Source organism: Suricata suricatta, chromosome 3 (genome assembly GCF_006229205.1).
Source record: "Suricata suricatta isolate VVHF042 chromosome 3, meerkat_22Aug2017_6uvM2_HiC, whole genome shotgun sequence".
Taxonomy (NCBI): domain Eukaryota; kingdom Metazoa; phylum Chordata; class Mammalia; order Carnivora; family Herpestidae; genus Suricata; species Suricata suricatta.
The window spans coordinates 28,983,544-29,002,468 of record NC_043702.1 but is presented as its reverse complement, the minus strand read 5'-3'; the positions used below and the strand labels follow the sequence as shown (position 1 = coordinate 29,002,468).

Genomic DNA, 18,925 nt, shown 5'->3' with positions numbered 1-18,925 from the left:
GCCGCCGCCGCCGCCGCCGCCGCCGCCGCCGCAGCAGCTTCTTTCCTCGGACTCCCCTCGTCAGGCTGGCCGAGCGGGTGTAGCCGTTGGGGAGGCTCCCGCTAGGGGAACCCGGCGACGGCAAGAGCTGGGCGGCCGCCTCTCCCACTCGGGCCGTCCGGCGGTCGGTGCCTCCGCCCGCGTGTCGGTCCCGGGTGCCGGGGGATGAGTGTCAGTTTACGCCTCTGAGATCACACAGCTGCCCTGGGGGCCGTGTGATGCCCAGAGCAAGTCTGGGCTTTGATTTTTATTATTATTATTTTTTTTACGCTTGGCTTTCGGGAAATATTCGTGATGTTGTAGGATAAAGGAAATGATACTTTGAGGAACTGGAGAGGACATAGATGCGTTTTGTTTTTAAGAGAGGAAACCCGTTCCCCCTTCCCGGCTTGCTCCCGCTTTGCTGATTCCAGAGCCACCCTCCTCTTAGGTGAGAATCCAGCAAGAATAAAGGTGAAGACGGGCCGTCAGGACCCCGGAGGGAAACACTGGCCATTAGGAACCTTTGCAGAAGACACTGTAAGGAAGAACGTAAGACAGAGAAAAACACAAAAGACTTAAAATTACACAAGAAATCTACAAATCCAGCTCTGGAGAAAGCCTCCTTCTCCAAAATGGATATGTTTCCTCTCACCTGGGTTTTCTTGGCTCTCTACTTTTCAGGACACGAAGTGAGAGGCCAACCAGGTAAGCCCCTAAAAGTTTTTTTTCTGTTCATTTCAACATGTTTTTCCCTTTAAAAGCAACCGCTCATACTGGCCACACAGAATGGCATAGAAGGAGGCTCCCTCATACTAAATAATTTAAAGAGAGATCCCAGCCGGCCTCCCCTATACCACCACCTCTTCTAAAACCCAACTTTTCTCTCCTGCTAGCAGTGTGTGTGTGTGTGTGTGTGTGTGTGTGTTTTGAAACATAGACAGAATTTGGCGGTGTTCAGATGTCACATATGGACTGAATCAAAGGTTTAAAAATACTACAAAGCCTTTGCATTACAGTTTTTGGGATTTTTCCCCCTGTCTTGAGGCAGAACACATCTCCCTTGAGTTGCTTCAACCTAGCCAGTGAAATATAAATCATTTGCATTCTCTTCACTTAGCTCCATTGGGCAATGTTAACTGAAGGGCTTGGGAAAGACAAGAGTCTAGTTTTGGTTTCCCAATGCTGTGGATTCTTTGCGGAATGTGTGGATATGCCTCACAATTCTAGGGCTCTGGCTGATGGAGCAAGTTGGCCTGAGCTGGGGGCTTGGTGCTGGGCTGGGCGCTGCTGGCAACCCCGGCGGATGATCGGCCCGCTCTCTTTCCTGCATCCCTGTGTTTCCTGGGAAAGTAAATCATGTTCTTTTAAAAATTCGCATTAGATAAAACAGACGGCGTGGCCTTCGGAGGTCTCTTACTCTTGTGAAGTGGTTAGAAACTTTTGAGTGGAATTTGTTCTCAACCACTGCCAAAAAGGGTGTGTGGACAGACTGCAGAGATAAGGACTGCCAGGCCCAGAACAGTCTGGGGCCAGTATTTGGCAGCGGGGAAGAGGGCTGGCAAGGGGCACCGTGCCTGAGAAGGGATTTCTGGTTGCAGGGAATCTGGTGGGGCTTGTCCTTCCTTCCCCACACCACCCTCTGGGGTTAACCTCTCTCCCCTCTGAGAACAGTGTCTGGAATCTGACAAAACTCTTGGAAGCTGCTACAGGTGATTGAAACTGGGTAAACCATCTACGGAGGAAAGAGGGAAGAGAGAAAGAGGAGATAAAGCCTCCCCGAAGGGCCCTTTCCGGAAGGCACCTCCAAGGCTATGGCCGCAGTAGTAGGGCTAACCCTTGGAAGCTCCCTGAGCCTGTCCCCCCTCTCGCCATCACAGCGGGCTGGTGGGTCCTGTGGGAGCCTAAAGGGGAAGTGTTGCGGCTGGTGCCCTGGTTCTCACCGCCAGCACACACCATTTAAGTGGTTATTTAAGGGGAAGGAAGGCTGAGGAATGCCCTCGCTATGGAAATCCACACGTTTGCTGCTCCTTCTTTGCCATAGCTGGTCTTCAGGGCAGCTGCAAATCCTATCAAAGAGATGGGTGCAGGTCCCACTCGGGGAGATTTCCTGTGTCTCCCCACTCCCTCTTGCTTTAATTCTAAGTTCCCAGCTTGAAACGAAATTAAATTACCTCCCACAGACCTGGATGCTGCATAAATTATGTATGTTTGTGTGATTCGCTGTGTATGTCTGTGTGTGTGCGCGCGCTCGCGCACGCGGCGAAGATGCCCACGGTATATTATGTATTCAGGCACGGACTCTAGTAGGCCCCGGCGAGTGCGCGCACACTAGGGCACACACCGGCACGCGGGCGCGCGCGCGCGCACAGACACACACACACACTCACAACACACAACTTCAGGTTCTGTGGGCTCTGCGGAGCGGGAGGGGTCGTGAAGACTCAGGGGCCATCTCCTACCCCAGATGTTCGCACATCTGTCCCCGAGCTCTGCGCGAAGTGTACGTGTGTGCGCGACACCCGCTCGAACCCACTCCCGCTCTGCCACCTGCCTTTCGCGCTCTCTGCAGAGCCCCCTCCCACCCTCGCTCCGGGCCGCGCTGCGTCACTTCTAGAGAAGCCCGGAGGCGCGGAGCGCGGGGCAGGTCGTCCACCACGACGCCGCCGCAGCAGCCTCACGGCTGGGGTGGGACCTCCTCGTGGGACGTGGAGCTGGGACCCGCCCTAGGTGGATATTCTCCAGCCCCTTGAAAGAGCGATCGCAAGCCGCGGGGAGCTCGGACTTCCTGTCGGAAGCACCCGACTGGCACCCGGGGAGCTGGCTGCGGGGGGTAAAGGGCGAGGCCCGGCTAGATCTCTGACTCACCCGGTGCGCGCCTGCCGGGAGGGGGCTGAGCCCAGCCGGCCGCAGCGGCGGCGGGAACCCGTTCCGGGAAGGAGTAAGGGGAAGGAAGGGCGAAAGGTGCATGAGGGGGAGCGACTGAGCAAATAACCCTGTCGCCGCGGCGGCAGTCTTTTGGACTGTCGGGCAGCCGGGAAGCCGCGTGGGCCGTGCGCATCGGGCTCCCCCACCCTCTGCCACGCTGCCTCGCCAGATCGTATCTCCGCAGCCGACCTGCCTCCCTCCCGCTTGGGCTCGGGGGCTCGGGGCCGCTCCGAGGCCCTCCAGCCCCCCGCGCGCCGCTGGGGGCTGAATCTCTCCCCTCCCCCAGCCGCTCCTGCGGGGCCGGCTCCGAGGGACTGAGGCCCGGGGCCAGCGGAACTGGGGATCCGAACGCCGGCCAAGCAGGGGGGCGGGAAGCCGGGGTGGGATTTCGGAACCCAGGACGGGGAGGGCGGAGAAGAGCCAGCTCTAGCCGCGGGAACGCGCGCCACTTACACTGCCTCGAGGAGCGCGCAGCGCCCGCCGGTGCGCCTGAGCAGGTGAAGAGCACGCGGCGCGCCGGCATCCACGTGGTGGGGACGTGGTGGCCCCCCAGCCCGCCCCACCCCTCTGCGCCGCCTCTAACGCCGCATCGATTTGTTTGGGCTGAGCTGCAGAAACACAACCGAACGATCCATAAACATTCTATTAGGCAAAAATATTCCCAGCGAAGGCAAAACCAAGGCTCGAGCCCCGGATAAGTTGACCGCCTCCAACTCCTCCAGCCTTGTCCCCTCCTCCTCCTGACTAAGGACACCCCCAGGGAGAGGCTTGCGGCATTTCCTCCACGCTGCCCGCTGCCAGAAAGTTAAGTCGCCGCTGCGGTTCTCCGCTCGGGAGAATCCTCTGCAGTCGCCGGCGCGGTCCGCCTCCCCTCCCCCGCTGCCTCTCTCCTTGCTTTTCCACGTGTGAAAAAGAAAATTCACGGCCACTGCTCCATTTTCACTGATTGATTTCTTTTTAATATCAACACAGGTTAATGGAGGCGAGGCGAGCGGTGATTAAACGGCTTGCCCCCACCCTTTGCCTCCGACTGACTGCACCGCAGTTTTTCCAAGCCGGTCCCAGGCGCTTGGCGGCTGGGTGGGCACCCGCAGAGCCAACGTCCAGGGGCTGGCGGGGGGCGGGTGTATGTGTGTGGAATGAACCGGTTGCTCCTCTGGGAACCTTGAGGGGTGGGGTGGGAATCGGCTTTCCTGGCGAGCTTGGGGGATCCGGCTCATCCTTGTTGCAGCTTCTGCGGCTCCGGTAGAATTTCTCTGGAAGGGGAGGGATCCACGCTCTGGTTTACTGGCGTGTGCTCAAGGCTCGCTGCCCTCCCTCCACCTCCTTTCCTTTCGTTTTCAGACTGGGAGCAGAGCCCCCTGGCGCTGGACACTCCTTGTCAGCGCCTGGCCTGGAAACTCCCCTTTGCTAGAGTTAATGGGGGTGGGGGTCTCGGGTTTGCTCCGGAGATCATTTTGAGCCCTGACAATGGGTTTCTTCAGATAGTGGCAACTCCCAGCCCCAAGGCCCCTCCTCTGGGACACACCGCTTGGGGCCCAAAGAACCCGGACCCTATAACCAACAACCTTCCCCCGTACCCCCCCCCACTTGTGAGCTTTGATCTGTGCTTGGTTTTAAACACCATTGCCATGGACACGGGCAGACGCGGTCAATCAACCTTTCGTCCAGAATGGATGATCAGATAAGAGGTCTAAATTGTCTGTGGGAGGTACCTCTGGGTTCAAACAAATCCTAAAAGAGAAGCAGTGACGTTCTAGGCGTCCTTATTGGGGGGGGGAAGTTCTTTTTAGCCTGTCTCCCCAACATGCGGGATGACTCTGGGCAGATAATTTGCAAGCAAAACTGTGAACTCCTAGATTGTACACAAACAGCCTGCTCTAGGCTCTGGGGACTGGTCTGGTGCCCACATTCAATGCGTGCCCAGTAAACTTTACCCCATAAGCAGCCACTGGAGGTAATGAAGCTGTTACCAACTGCCAACAGAGCACACAGTGCAAACCAGTGGAAAGAAGAGAGCTCCCCGTGAGTGTTCCAGGCAAGCACCTTCTTGTCCAAGATGTGCCTGGTAGAATTGTGAATGCCCAAGCTGCATTGCTGGCATGGACTTTGATGTCATTCTGCAGAGCCCTCAGATTAAGTCACTGAGCACACAACTGGCAAAATGGGAGGTTGGAAGGCTGCAGTGGCCTAAACCCCAGGCTATCTGGACAGGACTCCTGCCATCTACCAAATGGCTCTCATCCCCTGCTGTCGAATGTAAAGTCCACGTTCTGCAACCAGAAAGGCCAGTTCCTATCTTGGTTGTAGAGAAAAAGTTAGAAGTCCAAATGCTAATTCATATGCAATGAGGCATGAATGTAAACAAGGGATGGGAGGGGGCTCAGGGCATCCAGGGGAGAAATACTGTTGAACTCAGGTGATTCTGAGGCCCCTACCTGATATCTTTTATTTCATTCAACTACTCATTAAGGTAATCAAGAGAATGAACTGACTCTAGGTGACCAGAATGTGGGACAATTCTTTGTTGACTGAATTCAGAGCCAAGTTCATTGGTAAAAGTTTTCAGAATACATTCCCCCAAAAGTAGAGGGAAAGATGAGGAAATCAACTGAGATTTTACTTTTTTAAAAGATGGAGCAGAATCATCATACCTTTTTATTTCTTGCATGGATGAAAAAGGACTTGAAAAGTAACATCTGGGCAGTAGTTTGTTATCATTAACATATTTTAGGCAATGTATCATCTGACCTTCATTTACCACTGTATAATCTTTGAGGCACCCCCATTGAATAGCAGACATGAGTTTGATCCCCAAAAGTTAGTCTTTGTATCTTTCTTTCCAGGTGAGGAATTCACTTTTCTTCCTTTTCTTTTTTTGATTAACCCATTCATGGAGGAGACTGCAGAAGTTGGTCCTAGAAAGCCTACAGCGTTTTTTAAAGCTTTATCTGCCCTGATGAGAAATGGCCAGGGAGCTTAATGGTTTCATTACCTAACAGGATTCCGTGAGACTGGATTCCTGGACACAGTGGCCCTGTAGCATGGCCGGCCCTCCAGGAGAAAGCATCTTCTGAAGGTTTAGGAAGCTGTCAAGTTTAGATAAGGCTGAGCTCCGATCCTATGGGACCTTGGTTGTATTAATATGAAGAAATTAATTTTTAACCACTGGGAACATTGCCAAATTATGTGACCTTTGGCAGACCAGCTGTGCTATAAAAATAAATCCCCCATTTCTGAAAATGCTGCTCCTAGGCAGTAGAACAATAACAATGTGGCATTTAGGATAGGGTTGAGTGGGGTTGAGAAAAGGAGACAAATGGGAGTTACCAGCAAAAAAACCCTCAGTGCTGTGACACATGGTTTCAGAGCTGAAACATCTATCCACACCACCCTCCTTCTGCCAAAGACATGCACTGGTTTTTCCAGTACGCAGGAAAGACGCTCAGGACCACAAGGAGCGGGGTGCCGGCCTGCACAGGGAGGGGCCAAGGTGATAAGTGCTTTAGCCCTCCCCACAAGCCAGCCTTGAACACATCTCTCATTGTTCACGCAGACAGATTACTGGCACAGGACGAGAAAAGGGAGTTTTCACGCAGGCAAAACATTTGTCTTTCCCTTAATGGCACTAAATAAGTTTGTCACATAGAGGTTTTGGGGAGCCCTTCGTTGGTCTTCCCAGCTTCTGAGGCCTGGAACCCAGACTGCCTAGGTTTAAAATCCAACTCAACCATTTGCCAGCTCTGTGGTCCTGAACACTGAATCTCTCTGTACCTCAGTTTCTTTATCTGTGACGTATGTTTATAGTAATACCTCCTCCATAGGTTTTTTTTTCCTTTTGTTTGTGTGTGTTTGTGCTATGCCAGATTACGTACACTACTGTTTGGTCCGTACCAAGCCTATTCCGAAGGCGTTTCATCTTCAAAACAGCTTCAGTGAAGTTAACTGTATCTCATGATCATAGAAAGCACATTATAACCATTGTGGTAATTTTGTGTGTTTTATGAGTATTTTAATAAGTAAACAATTATTCATTCCCGGCTCTCACCCCAGTGAATGTTTGTCTGTGTTTTATAAGCTTCAGATGATCTCTTGGCACACTGTTCTTCAGAGAGCAATATTCTTGCTGGATTTTCATCTTAGATTTACTCCTTGTTGGGGTTTTTTCTCTCCTTGTTCTGCTTTCAGTGACCTCATCTCTACTTATTTTTTTTTAATCTCTCCCATTTCCTTTCCTTTCCTTTCCTTTCCTTTCCTTTCCTTTCCTTTCCTTTCCTTTCCTCCTCTTCCATCCTTCATCATGGAAAGTGTGCTCAGCAGGGAGCACTCTGTGGAGGGTGCTCCCCCGAATGTGCAATACTTCTACTCTGGCATTAAAGCCCCTCAGCAGCTGAACTCAAGAAAGTCATCATAAAGACAAAATAGCTTTTACCCAGCAAGACTCTTAATAATCCCATTTCCCTCTGGCTCTTCATAAAAGAGTCATGATCTAATCCAGAATAAAGAGAATAAACGGGGGGGGGGGGGGGGCTGGGAATAACAAAAGGAAAGCCCGCCCCAGCAGTCTGCCATGGATGGGGCTACTGGCCAGCTTAATGCACATAACCAGTGATACCATGCTCAGCGCCTCCAAGCATCCTGATAACGAGTGATTGGGGTTCTGGCCAGTCTTTCAGCAAAGAAGATAGAGAGAATTACAAATTACTGGGCCGAGTCGTAATAATAATTGCTTTGATAAAGGGGAAAAATAAAACAGATGTGCCCTAAAGGCATAATGGGGACCAGGGGAAGGGATGGGGAGATATAAGTAGAGAGAAAGGAACTGAAACCCAGCAAGAGATAATCTGTTACCAGCAAGCAGCTTAGTGATGAAATAGTAACGTGCGTCTTCCTGTTGCTACTGACAACAGTGATGTAGAACTCACCTTTGCAAGAGTGAGGGAAGCAAAGAAACCCTCAGATAAATTGTTTTTACCATCATTAGGATTAAAAGGTAAATATTTTTTGAACTGCATCATTATTATCGGAGGTTTAGAGTGTCTTTGGAGACATGGTTCACATAACTCAACCCTGACTTAACGACCAGGGATTATTATTCCAAACAAGGTAACTGAAACTCTCAGCTCACCACTAAAAAATCTTCGTGTTCCGTAGTAGCTGTGGGTTGGGGAAGAAGGGTCGTACTAGAGAACAGAATGATTTGTGATGAGGCTTCGTCAGAGTTTGTGATAGCTAGTGATGCTTCTGGTGTTATGTCGGCCAACTGAACAATTCAGCAAACCTCACAGAGACTGACTTTTGGGGAAGACTCTGAGTTTGATCCTATAAAGGTCACCATAGGCAAATGAGGAAGGAGTCATGCCCTCCAGTTGCCGAGGTGGAGCAGACCGGATAAGGCCTTCCAGAGCCCTCACTCACCTTAGATAGAAGACATTAAAGGGCTTCAGTGTAAGAGGTTCGAGACAGGGAGCAGGGAACAGTAGTCATGGTGTGAGACACTGGGGAGGGTGAAGGTCACATCTGAGCCTGGATGGAGAGGAGGGATGGGCTTTAGACCTGGAAAAGGTGTGTGAGGGCAGATGGGAGCAGAGGAATGGACACTGGTTTCTTTGGGGAACACTCAGAAGCTGCAGTTGAGAACGTGTGGAGGGAAATAATTGCGAATAAGGTCGGAAATGATCTGTTTGGCTCAATGCAAGGCTCCATTGCCAGGCCAAGGGGGTTGGATTTCATTCGCTAACCAATGGGGAGCCATTGACGTTTCAACATAAGCCTTCAGTTAATCAAAATAAGTGAAAAAAAATATTATATTACCTTTTATTCTCCTTTGGTTTTTGGAGAGGCCTCAAAATTATTCTTCTTCCATTTCCTTCCCCAAATGTCTGTTGAAATGGTCAGGAATTGTAATCCCAGATCTCTCATCAATGGCATCAAAATTGCATTTGCAATGAGGGCTGGAAAAGAGTGGACATAAATATACACTAATGATATTATATTGGCTGCCCTATTGGAATTGCATTTGTTTATGATATAAGATGACAAATAACAAGGTTACCACAGGTGGCATGATTCGAGGTCAGAAGAGGTAATCGCATCAAATGTACATTGTAACAATTAAATGAAGGTTCATTTTTAGAATCCAGATTAAGGGGCAAAGACTTTCCAAAGGTCCTATTTCCAGACCCAATTTCCAGTTCTGTCGACGCTGAATCCATGGGAAGTGTTCTCCAAGCAAAAGCCTGCGTGGCTCCTCATTCCCTTCTCCATGCTCACGGGCTGGCCTCACTGCCTCTCTCTCATCCCCTCCTTCCTGTCCTCCAAGAGGTTCTTTTATTCAGATTTTGAACTTTATCACTGCAAAAGTTCACAGGGATTTCCATTCGCTGTGCCTTCAGGAGTACATCACTCACTGCCACCCAGGCCCATAAATTGAATAGATTGCATCCCTTCCCAGTTGCCTTAGGAAGTGGTCAAACAGCCGCATTCCTAGGCTGATGGATTGGTTCATTTCTTCCCAGCTTAAGCCAAGATACAATTTTATGAGACTGTCTTGTGACAGACTGAAGTCACTTTGAATAAAACAAAATCCAGCCTCGGCTCACAGAAATAACTCTTAAAAAGCAGCTTATCCGGGGTTAGTGAGCAAAATTTGGTTAAAACCCTGAGCAGAGGACTTAGATGATTCAGGCAAGGGATTTGAAGAAACTCGTTTTGGGCTCTCCTTTTATGCACCACGGTTGTTGACACGCTCACACACACAGCTGCACATCCACACCATTTATTAAGTATGCGGCCACAGACTCTGTTAAGGAGAGAAACTCACGCCAGTACAGCTAATGTGATTAAAAGAGACATTTGAACTTCCCATAATGCAAGACAGGCATGTTCATCGGAAAAATCCTAGAGGTTGTTTCAAGGCTTAGCAAACAGAAGCAACAGGAATAACACCTTGAATAAATGTCTTTTTCTCTAGGAGGGGAGACAAGTTTTTAAATTTGGGGGTCCATCTATTGGTTCTAGGATCTTTTCCTCACCTCACTATACAGGCTTTGAATTTTAGAACTGGAGCTGACCTTTAGAATTACTCCCCTCATTTTACAGATGAGAAAACAAAGGTTCAGAGTAAGTTTCCTGACTTACCCAAGGTCACACAGCTTGCCCGTGGTGAGACCATATTGAACCCAAGGCTTCTTGTTAATCAAGTGGCAAGGTGAGAATCTTGTCTCCCTTTTTAAGTAGGAGAAAGAGCTTCTTCTTTGCCTTGCTACTAATAATTTAAAGAAGGCAATGCTATAGAAGTGGAAACTGGATGGGCTTATGCTGTGGATAAAGGATAAATTACATAATAAATAAAGTATAGTGTTTTCATAGGACATGAGACTGCTTTTCTCCACCAAGTATATGGCCCTCAGGTACATACAAGAAATAGATGTTTGGGGCTCCCAGGTGCCTCAGTTCGTTAAGCGTCCGACTCTTGATTTCGGCTCAGGTCATGATCTTGCGGTCAGTGAGTTCCAGCCCCACATGGGACTCTGTGCCGATGGCATGGAGCCTGCTTGGGATTCTCTCTCCTTCTCTCTCTGCTTCTCCCCCATTTGCTCTCTGTATCTTTCTCAAAATAAATAAAAATGAACTTAAAAAAAAAGATGTCTTCTAATCCATCTACTCCTTCTCTTTTACAATGCATTTTAAAGTAACAAGGGAACTGACGTCTAGTTCTCTGGGTTTCAAACCCTGTTCCAAGAAGCTCGAACTTCTTACAGAGGAAGCCCCTCAGAGGTGATGAGGAAACTATGGGGCGCAGACTCGACCCCCCTTCTCGCTGCCCTACCTCCTGCATCCCAGAGAGCTCCCCTTCTATCTGCTTTGGACATTGGAGTCCTGGGTAGTTTTATTCAGGGAGAAAACAAACACTTCTAAGAAGAATTTTGAAAACTACATACTTAGTTCAGTCCACTCATTGAATTACAGTTTAGAAACTGAGACCCAAGAAGGTCACCAAGGACCCAAGTCCTGTGTCCCCTCTGTCAGACCACCCCACCCCACTTCATTTTCCCAGACCCACCTCAGACAACAGTCAGACCCTCCAATCCCACCTTCAGCCAGGCCTAAACTTCCGTTTCTGCCCAGGACTTTTTCCTTCAGCTCAGCTCAACCAAGTGATCTGACTTTTCTTCCTTTGCTGTGGGGCTGTCAGCTTGCTGTCACCCGGTGTCACCTGGTGTCTCTGCCTGTCCTGAACTAAGCCATTGCAATTCTAATTATTTAAAAGTACTCACAGCAGTCAGGCTTCTTTTAGTGAATATTGCTGTCTAGTTTAGGTCATACAGTGTTCCTTTAAAACAACTCTGGTTGAATTTCCTTAGAAGGCAGACCAGATTTTTTTAAAAGATTTTATTTAACTCCTTATGACTTCCTAAAACGCCAGTGTTATGGAGAAACTACGGTTTGCCCTAAATTGGGTTCCACAGGAGGACAAGTTCCTTCCGAAGACAGCAGAGCACCTTAGAGTTGTAAGTGAGTGAATACAAAGTCCCTTTCCTAAGACCAGGAGCCAGCTTACCTGTAGGCAGCGTCAGATGGTACTTAGGTGACCACCAAAACAAGGGCACCTGAGGAAGAGAAAAAGCAAACAAACAAAAAACAAAAAAGGAGAGAGACAGAAAGATGTAGATGTCAGAAATATTCTGACATTTCACATGTCAAATAAAAACACCTAAGTACTCATCTTGGGGGGAAAAGAATCAGATCTTTGTGACTTCAGGACTTTCTTTCCAATTACATCTAGAAGTGTCACTTTCATCCTTTTACTCTTGGGCCTCCAAGGTCTTTATCTGGCCTGAGCTGACTCGTCCCTCAGGCTTCCCTCCCAGATGTGGGAGAAAACCCCGTCTGAACAGCCCAGGCCTGGGTTTGCCTGTTTCGCTTTGGGACAGGAATTTGCCCCAAGTGAAAGGTATTCACAGAGTAGTTGGAGAAAGAAGTTCTGTGTCACCTCACTGAACAGGCTCAGTAGCTCAGACTTCACCAGGGTCAACCTCCCTTCTGTATGTGGAGACTGGCCTAAAGGGGTTTGCCCTTGAGTTCAACCCTCTTTTGCCTCGGCTGGACTCCTCTGAGACAGGACAGAGAGCATTTATGCTGTTCCTTCTGGGACCCAGTACGGGCCCCCCTCTGGAGTAGTCGATGGTGTGGCTCTTCAGAAGAAAGCCTAACTCATTTTCAGTTGGGGTGTGTTTGTATTTAAGAAATGAAGTGTCCCCAAACCTGGATATGAAATATTAATTATCAAGAGGAGGTGTAGAGGGATTAAGCGTGGTTTCCTTACAAGTTTTACTGATATATTTCACGAATTTGGTTCTCTCCAAGAAAAATAGAGACAGAAATTCTAGTATTTATCTTGGTGGATATATGTCTGCGCAAATGATGTGTGATATTTTATGAGAGGGTGTGAAAGTGTGTGCAGGACTGAAGTGTGACTTTCTAATATGTCTGCCTGCCCGACGGGCGCACAATAGCCACGTTTGTGTGTGTTTCTGAGTGTGAGTGCCATGCACATGAGAGTGTGAGTTTATAAACGTTTGGGTCTCGAAAGGGTTAACTACACAAAAGCAAAGCAGATGTTTTCATGGGTTTTCAAAAATGTTAATAAAGCACCTTGATTTTCTTTGGGTAAAGAAAGGACAGAAAAAAATGCGTTACTCCTTTATCTTTCAGTTAAGTTTTCACCACAGAAAATACAGACTATCAGCTATGGGTTCTCTATCGTTCAAAAATGTTTTCTGACTGGGAAAATGATTACTCCTGGTGTGGATGAGAAATGAAACCTGCCTATGAGGAAGTTTCCTGTCTTTATTGCTGATTATGTGTGCCCAGTCTAATTACTAAAAGCTTGAACTGGGGCGGGGAGTGGAAAATTGAGGAGGAGAAGTTCTTCTTTCAGGAGCAGCTGGAGAGAAGCAGGGCAGGGGTGGGAGGAGGGGGGAGGGATGATGTGGAAACCATAACAGTTACTAAACAGGAGCACAACTCAGATTCCCTCTGCTGAGCTCCAGGTGGAGAAGTGTGGTTTGGGGTGAGTGTGCGGCGGGGCAGGACTCACAGCTGGCAGAGGAGCAGACCCTCTCCTGCTGACTCAGGAAGAGCAGCTGGTGATCGAAGCCCCCACACCTCTGCTTTCTCAGAGGGTCCCTCTCAGCCGATTTCACATGCATGAGCCAGCACCCATGGGCCACAGTTTGACCTGCTGGAAGGTGTTGGGTGCCCAGCATGGCGGTGTTGCGGGCACCCGGAGAAGCCTGTGGGGTGTGGCCGCAGGGGAGCGGGTGGCCGCACTGCTGGCCTCCCCTCTGTCTGTGCAGGCCGGTGGACCCATTGTCCTCTGGACTGGGGAGGGTGCAGGGTCATTAGTTAGAGGATGATGTGGTTGCTGCTAGCCAGAGGAAATGGCCTGCTTTTGTTTTCCACCCAGTAGGAAATGGAACCTGAATCCATTAGATTCTGGGCAGTTCAACACAGCACAGTTTGAGCTCGCGGAGGCACGATGCCTAAAAGGCTACTTGTGTGGATCTGTGTGTCCCAACCACCATTGTGCGGCGTGCCCATCTTTTATGCATTGAAAGCCTGTCAGGCTGCTCATCTAAAGCAGAGGTCTGGAAGACAGTAATGCCAACAGACGTGGGGAATAGTAAAGTGTATGTATGTAACCTGTAGAGTTAAAAAATGCATGACCCTTTCCCTCAAAGAGGGAGCACAGGAGAAAGAGCCCATCCTGGAGGGTGGATGCTGAGCCGTGATACATAATTCACGGGCCCATGCTGCTCCATGCAGATGGCGATATTAACTCGTGATTGATGCTAAGAGAGGCATACATCTCAGGAAGGCCTCCAGGAGGCTTCTGAATATTTCCAGGTCTCTTGTGCCTTCCCATCTTCTGTTCTACTGTGGTATTAAGCAAAACCCCCATGCCCCAGGAACCCCTCCTGGGGATTACAGAACTTCACTCCCAAATATATGAGATTCTTCAAATGTCATCGCCCACCTTTTCTGCCTTTGAAGTCATCCCCTTGCCTCCTGGTTCACACGAAGCTGTTTACCTCCAGCCAGGCGCGCTGGGAAGGTGGGGGCAGCCACTTCCCCTGCAGCCTCCTTTCAAGCGGCGGGTTACTGGTGGCCGCTGGACAAAGCAGCAGCACACCCTGGTGGTGGTGACCAGGCAGGAGGGACGGTGGGTAGAAAGCAAGAGAACAACACAAAGCACTTTTGTCGAAACTCTGAAGTCAGAGCCAGTGAATTCTCCGATGCAGATTTTTCCACTCGGTGTATAATGAAATAATAAATCAAATTTGTGGTATATGTGGAATTAAATGTTTGGCGTTTTTGCTTTTTCTTTCTTTAAAAAGAAGAAGAAGAAGAAAAAGAAGAAGAAGAAGAAGAAGCAGCTAAAATCACCCTCCAGGGCCCGTTCTGGCCCAAAGCTGGAAATGCTTCCTTCCCCATCACATGTAATTGTTACCAGGCTCACTTGTGGGTCGGCACCACAAAACCGCTATTGTCAGTTCCTGGAGCCGTTACTTCTGGCCGCCTGGGCTGGGCTGGGAGACACCGAATGAAATGAAGGATTTATGAGATAAAGATAGAGATGAGAGTTTTGAACAAGAGGAAGACAGGACAAGGAGGGAGACAGGAAAAGGCAGGGGGCATGTTACATTTGCAGCTCTCTTGTTTTTTTTAATCTCAGACCATGTAATTAGGAAAATTTATGATCATTTTCTGGAATATTTTCATCCGAGGAGTGCTTGCGATTGTGAGCACGTGTGTGTGTGTGTGTGTGTGTGTGTGTGTGTGTGTGTGTGCGTGCGTGTGCAGTTGGGTGAGTGGGGTGGGGAGGATGAGCCGAAATAATCTCTTCCACTGAATGAGTAAGTAGGTTAGTCTTCTGGACTGCCATAAAAGGTCTGTAAAAACGGTTTTAATCAGCCACTGGTAGCAAAGAGAAACAGGGAGGGAGGGGAAAGGCTGTAGCATATTTGAAGTTCTTTGGGTTCTTTGCCTTCTCTTTCAGACTCAGCCTGTGGAGGTCGTTTGAATTCCAAAGATGCTGGCTATATCACCTCCCCAGGTTACCCCCAGGATTACCCATCCCACCAGAACTGCGAGTGGATTGTTTACGCCCCTGAACCCAACCAGAAGATCGTCCTCAACTTCAACCCTCACTTCGAAATTGAGAAGCATGATTGCAAGTAAGCACCATGTTGTGCTGTTGCACATCCATGAGACGCACACCACCCCCCTACCCCCCACCCTGGGCTCCCTCCCGCCACCTCTGCCACCTAATGGCAGGACCCCTACCCCAGCACCTGCTCGACAGTGGCCCTGAGGGGAATCCTCAAGATGATGTGCTCTTTCAGCGCAAATCAAAGCCTAGTGCATCCCATAGCGTGGAGGAAAGTCTTCCTGAGTGAAGAGTGTAGAGAATAGTACCCCATCTTCAAAGGGGGTAGTGAAGGAGAGTTCCATCTGGGGGCATGAGTGGGCTACAAGACGCCTGCTCTTGACCTTGGGATTCACCTTCCCCCGGAGATCTCCCCATTTCCACTGCTGCCATCGCATGTAGAAACCCCGCCAGCTTCCTTAATAAACTAGCAGCCAGATCGCCCAAGTGGAGACCATCTCTCCACTCAGGCCTGGGGGATCTGGCTGCCATTTAATGAACCAGCAGCAAGAGAGTTAAAAATCTGAGTCTACACTGGTAAGTCTAAGATTCGCACTGACTCTTGTTATCTGTGCTGCACAGGTCAGAGTCTCGAAGCTGGTGATAGCGATTTATTTAACAGACACCATTCTAATTGCTTTACAAATATCAGTCCATCCAGTCCTCACAGTGGCCCTGGGAAGCTGGTGCTGTCAGGACTTGCATTTTGCAGATAAGCAAACTGAAGCCCAGAGAGGTTGTCAGTCACCCAAGACAGCTCAGCTAGCCTCACAACATCAGCCCTGCCGCTTTGGAAATGTGTAGCTTGGGAGATACCAAGTGGGCATTTAGGCATCTGTGAGTGCTTTAGAGATGCCTCCTTGACACCGAGGTCCCTTAAGTGAAGGTGAAGGAGCAGGTAGCATTGTAATGTCAAGAATGTGACCATGCTCTGTACCATCTTGTGGGCTCTGTCTGAAAGTCTTTGCTCATTGAAACAGCAGTGTGAGTTTTCTGTGCAGAAAACAATGTGCCAACGATCCTGTTCTGCTCCAAATGTGCACCTGTGATGTGCCACTGCTCTGATGTCTGTTCAGTGTCCCCTTAAGATTCATGAGCAGTCTGGACATTCCTTGTGACCAAGGTGTTGCAACTACTGTAAAAGTAACGGGGCCGGCTGGCGAGAAAGGTGTGAGGGAGCAGGGCCTACACCAGGCCAGCGCGGCCTCGCGCAGGAGACGAGGCCCCTCTTTATCCAGGGCTAGACTGGGAGGCGGTGAATTGATGTCATTGTTACCCTCCTGGGATGGCTTCACACCTACATAATGGCTCTCTCCTAGCAAGTGGTAGTCCTCACTGAAAACCCGAGGGTTTCCGGGAGGGATGCCACATATGATGAAGAGTCATAAGATGGATTTTCTAATCCCAGACCTACTCTTGACCCAGTGGATGACACAGGGTAACTCATCGGTTCCTCTTTGTCTGAGTCAAAGGCGCAGCCTGATAACACTTGCAGGCATCTCAAGCCTGCTGATTCCCCACAGTGGACGTTAGCAGGAGTTTCTATTAGGAGAGCTCCTCTACCGGGTGTCTTTGCTCCTGGTGTCTTTGGCTGGACTGCAGAAGGCTGGCACAAACTGAGCTTGGGTCTGGGCTTAGAGAAATTTGGCTAAGCACCTCTGTCGACTGAGGGCCAAATTCTCTTATGCTTATGCCAGTGAATCTCCCAGGGACATTGCTAAGAGGTCATCTTATGTATATTCATTGCGGCAGGGGAGAAGGCATGGCGCTGGGAAGGAAAAGCTTCCTTGAGTGTGGTGAGTGTGGCTTAACACGTGTTGGGAAGTAGGAAAGGCCAGGTAAACATGCTCCTGCCCTGTTTGGGGCCACAGGGTCTGCCTTCCCCACTCAGGACTCAGCCCTAGGGATGGGGAGAACTCAGGTCACTGGGGTCTCTGGAGGCAAAAGGGGACAAGGATGTGGCCTCGTGCTGGACTTGGAGTAGGGGAAGCAGGCAAGTTACAAGTTATCTTCTGGCTCATCATCCTTACTAAGTGGCTCCTATTTTTCTTCCCACTCCCCCATGGATGCTTCTGGCTTGAACCGAAAAGGTCAGGAAGGTCAGAAAAAAAATCTTTCTGGGGTCTCTTTTCCCCAGCACCAAATTGTCAGGAAGGCTCTGTGGGGTCAAGCCTCCAGTGCTTAACCTAGTCCTAATGTCCTAATTCTCCGCCCCCCCCTCCATTTCTCTGTCACTCTTGTTATTTGGAAAGACACATCTGGTTCTCTGAAATCTCTTACTCTGCAAGGTATTTTTAACATTCTTCCCTGTCCATTTGCATTCAGAATAAATAGGCTCCTCCTCCCCCCACTGCCTTGTATCTCTCGCTTGTGAGAGGAACAGTTAGCCTAATTGAAGTCCTCGAAGTTCTGTCTTGTTCCTCCTCTCTTGCCCTCTCTCCTTTTCGTTCCAAGGGAGCTCCTGGGTTTGGAAAGCACTTACTACTGAAGGAAATTAGACTCCTTTCTCTTTTCATTTCCGGTGCATGTTTCGAATTGGACTTGGCTCTGCAGGCTCATAGCGTGGACGCTTACCAAGAGAAAACTGCCAAAGCTGTCGTCCTGGTGAGAGGACACAGCACCAACCCCCTGCAAACAAGGAAATGGAGTAAGAGCAGCGGGAAAGAGCCAGCCCCACTGTGGAGAGAGGGCAGCGGTCAGCACCTCCCCCTTGTGGTCCTCCTCTTTCTCTTGGGTGAGAAGGGGTTGCCCCCGATCCAGGAACAGGCCCTGGCCAGTGGCCCCTGGGCCCTTGGCTCTCTGTCCCTTGAAATCAACAACCCAAAGGTCGAGGCCATTGATGAATAAACTCCAGACAGGTCTTTTCCCCCTAACGGTCACTTATTAATTTTGTTCCATTTAAGCCTACTGTCTGCATGGAAACTTGGGCTCACAAGCCTCAGCTTTGCCTGAGTCAGTGCAATCCAAGGCCACCGCCATCTGTGGCGAAGTCCCCAGCTCCTCCCATGGCTGTTAGCAGGAATCCAAACCCCCAGCACCCACAGGCTGCTCTGGGGCCTACTCACCACCGGCTGTGGGCAGGGACCAGAGGCCCCGGTGGCCCTGCCACGTTGATGTGGCCAAGGGACAGAGGGGCAGGACTCAGGGCCATCTAAGCAGACAGGGACAAGCCTCCCATTCCCCTGGTGAGGAAGTGGATACCGCTGCCTTTCACCTGAGTCATCAGACAGGAGGCTGAACGTTAGGGCTTTAGAAACATTTACACAGTCGAATCCTTCTCTATTTCTGAAATCTAAAATATATACGTTTTTTAAAGCCCCCACCAGGGTGTGAGACACGGCTTCTTCATGAGTGCTCACAGGGGCGTGGCATCCTACCCCGTCCCAGAGGCTCAAGCGAAACCAAAACCAAGACTCTGGGTCCCGTTAAGAGTTAGTTGGTCATTTCCAGATAAGTATCTTGAAAAACGTGCTTCACAAAGCGCACAAACCACCAGAAAGACCTGAAATACCATTTCTTGTTAATAAGGATTTTTGTTAAGAAAAAACCCACCTGCAGTTTCCACTGACGATTTTATGTGTGTGTTCAGCACTTCACTGTCTTACTTACGTCATGGCACTGAAGAGCGGCGCTGAACCCCAGTGAAGTTTTTAGATCCCCAGCATACTCCTTCAAAGTTCTAATGTCTTTTGCCAAAGGATTTCTGATAAAGAACATTCTAAGTCACGGGCCACACTTTCCTGTCTTCTTAAACAGAACCAGTAC

General features: G+C 49.6%; 1 protein-coding gene and 1 long non-coding RNA gene across 24 annotated transcripts in view; one reads left to right on the top strand and one right to left on the bottom strand.

The window, feature by feature from the left end:
* The window catches only part of LOC115287500, a 30,442-nt gene that overhangs the window by 11,079 nt on the left and 438 nt on the right, over window positions 1-18,925 (bottom strand). Inside the window, exons 2-7 of one of the 5 annotated variants that reach the window (XR_003906512.1) lie at window positions 18,770-18,863; window positions 18,226-18,374; window positions 17,643-17,788; window positions 11,510-11,558; window positions 8,761-8,900; window positions 3,889-4,202 (exon numbers count right to left, since the gene is read on the bottom strand). This is a non-coding gene — a long non-coding RNA (uncharacterized LOC115287500). Of the gene's footprint in view, window positions 1-3,888; window positions 4,203-8,007; window positions 8,473-8,760; window positions 8,901-10,518; window positions 10,555-11,509; window positions 11,559-17,642; window positions 17,789-18,225; window positions 18,864-18,925 lie in introns of those variants that run through there. The other 4 variants (XR_003906510.1, XR_003906513.1, XR_003906514.1 and 1 more) reach the window with 4 other exon arrangements.
* Window positions 7-18,925, top strand: part of NRP2 (neuropilin 2) — a 115,080-nt gene continuing 96,161 nt past the window's right edge. For all 19 annotated transcript variants that reach the window (XM_029933990.1, XM_029933989.1, XM_029933996.1 and 16 more), the window contains exons 1-2: window positions 7-726; window positions 15,011-15,188. In XM_029933990.1, the coding sequence (XP_029789850.1) occupies window positions 654-726; window positions 15,011-15,188 (251 nt within the window). In that variant the 5' untranslated portion in view covers window positions 7-653. The remainder of the gene's footprint in view (window positions 727-15,010; window positions 15,189-18,925) is intronic.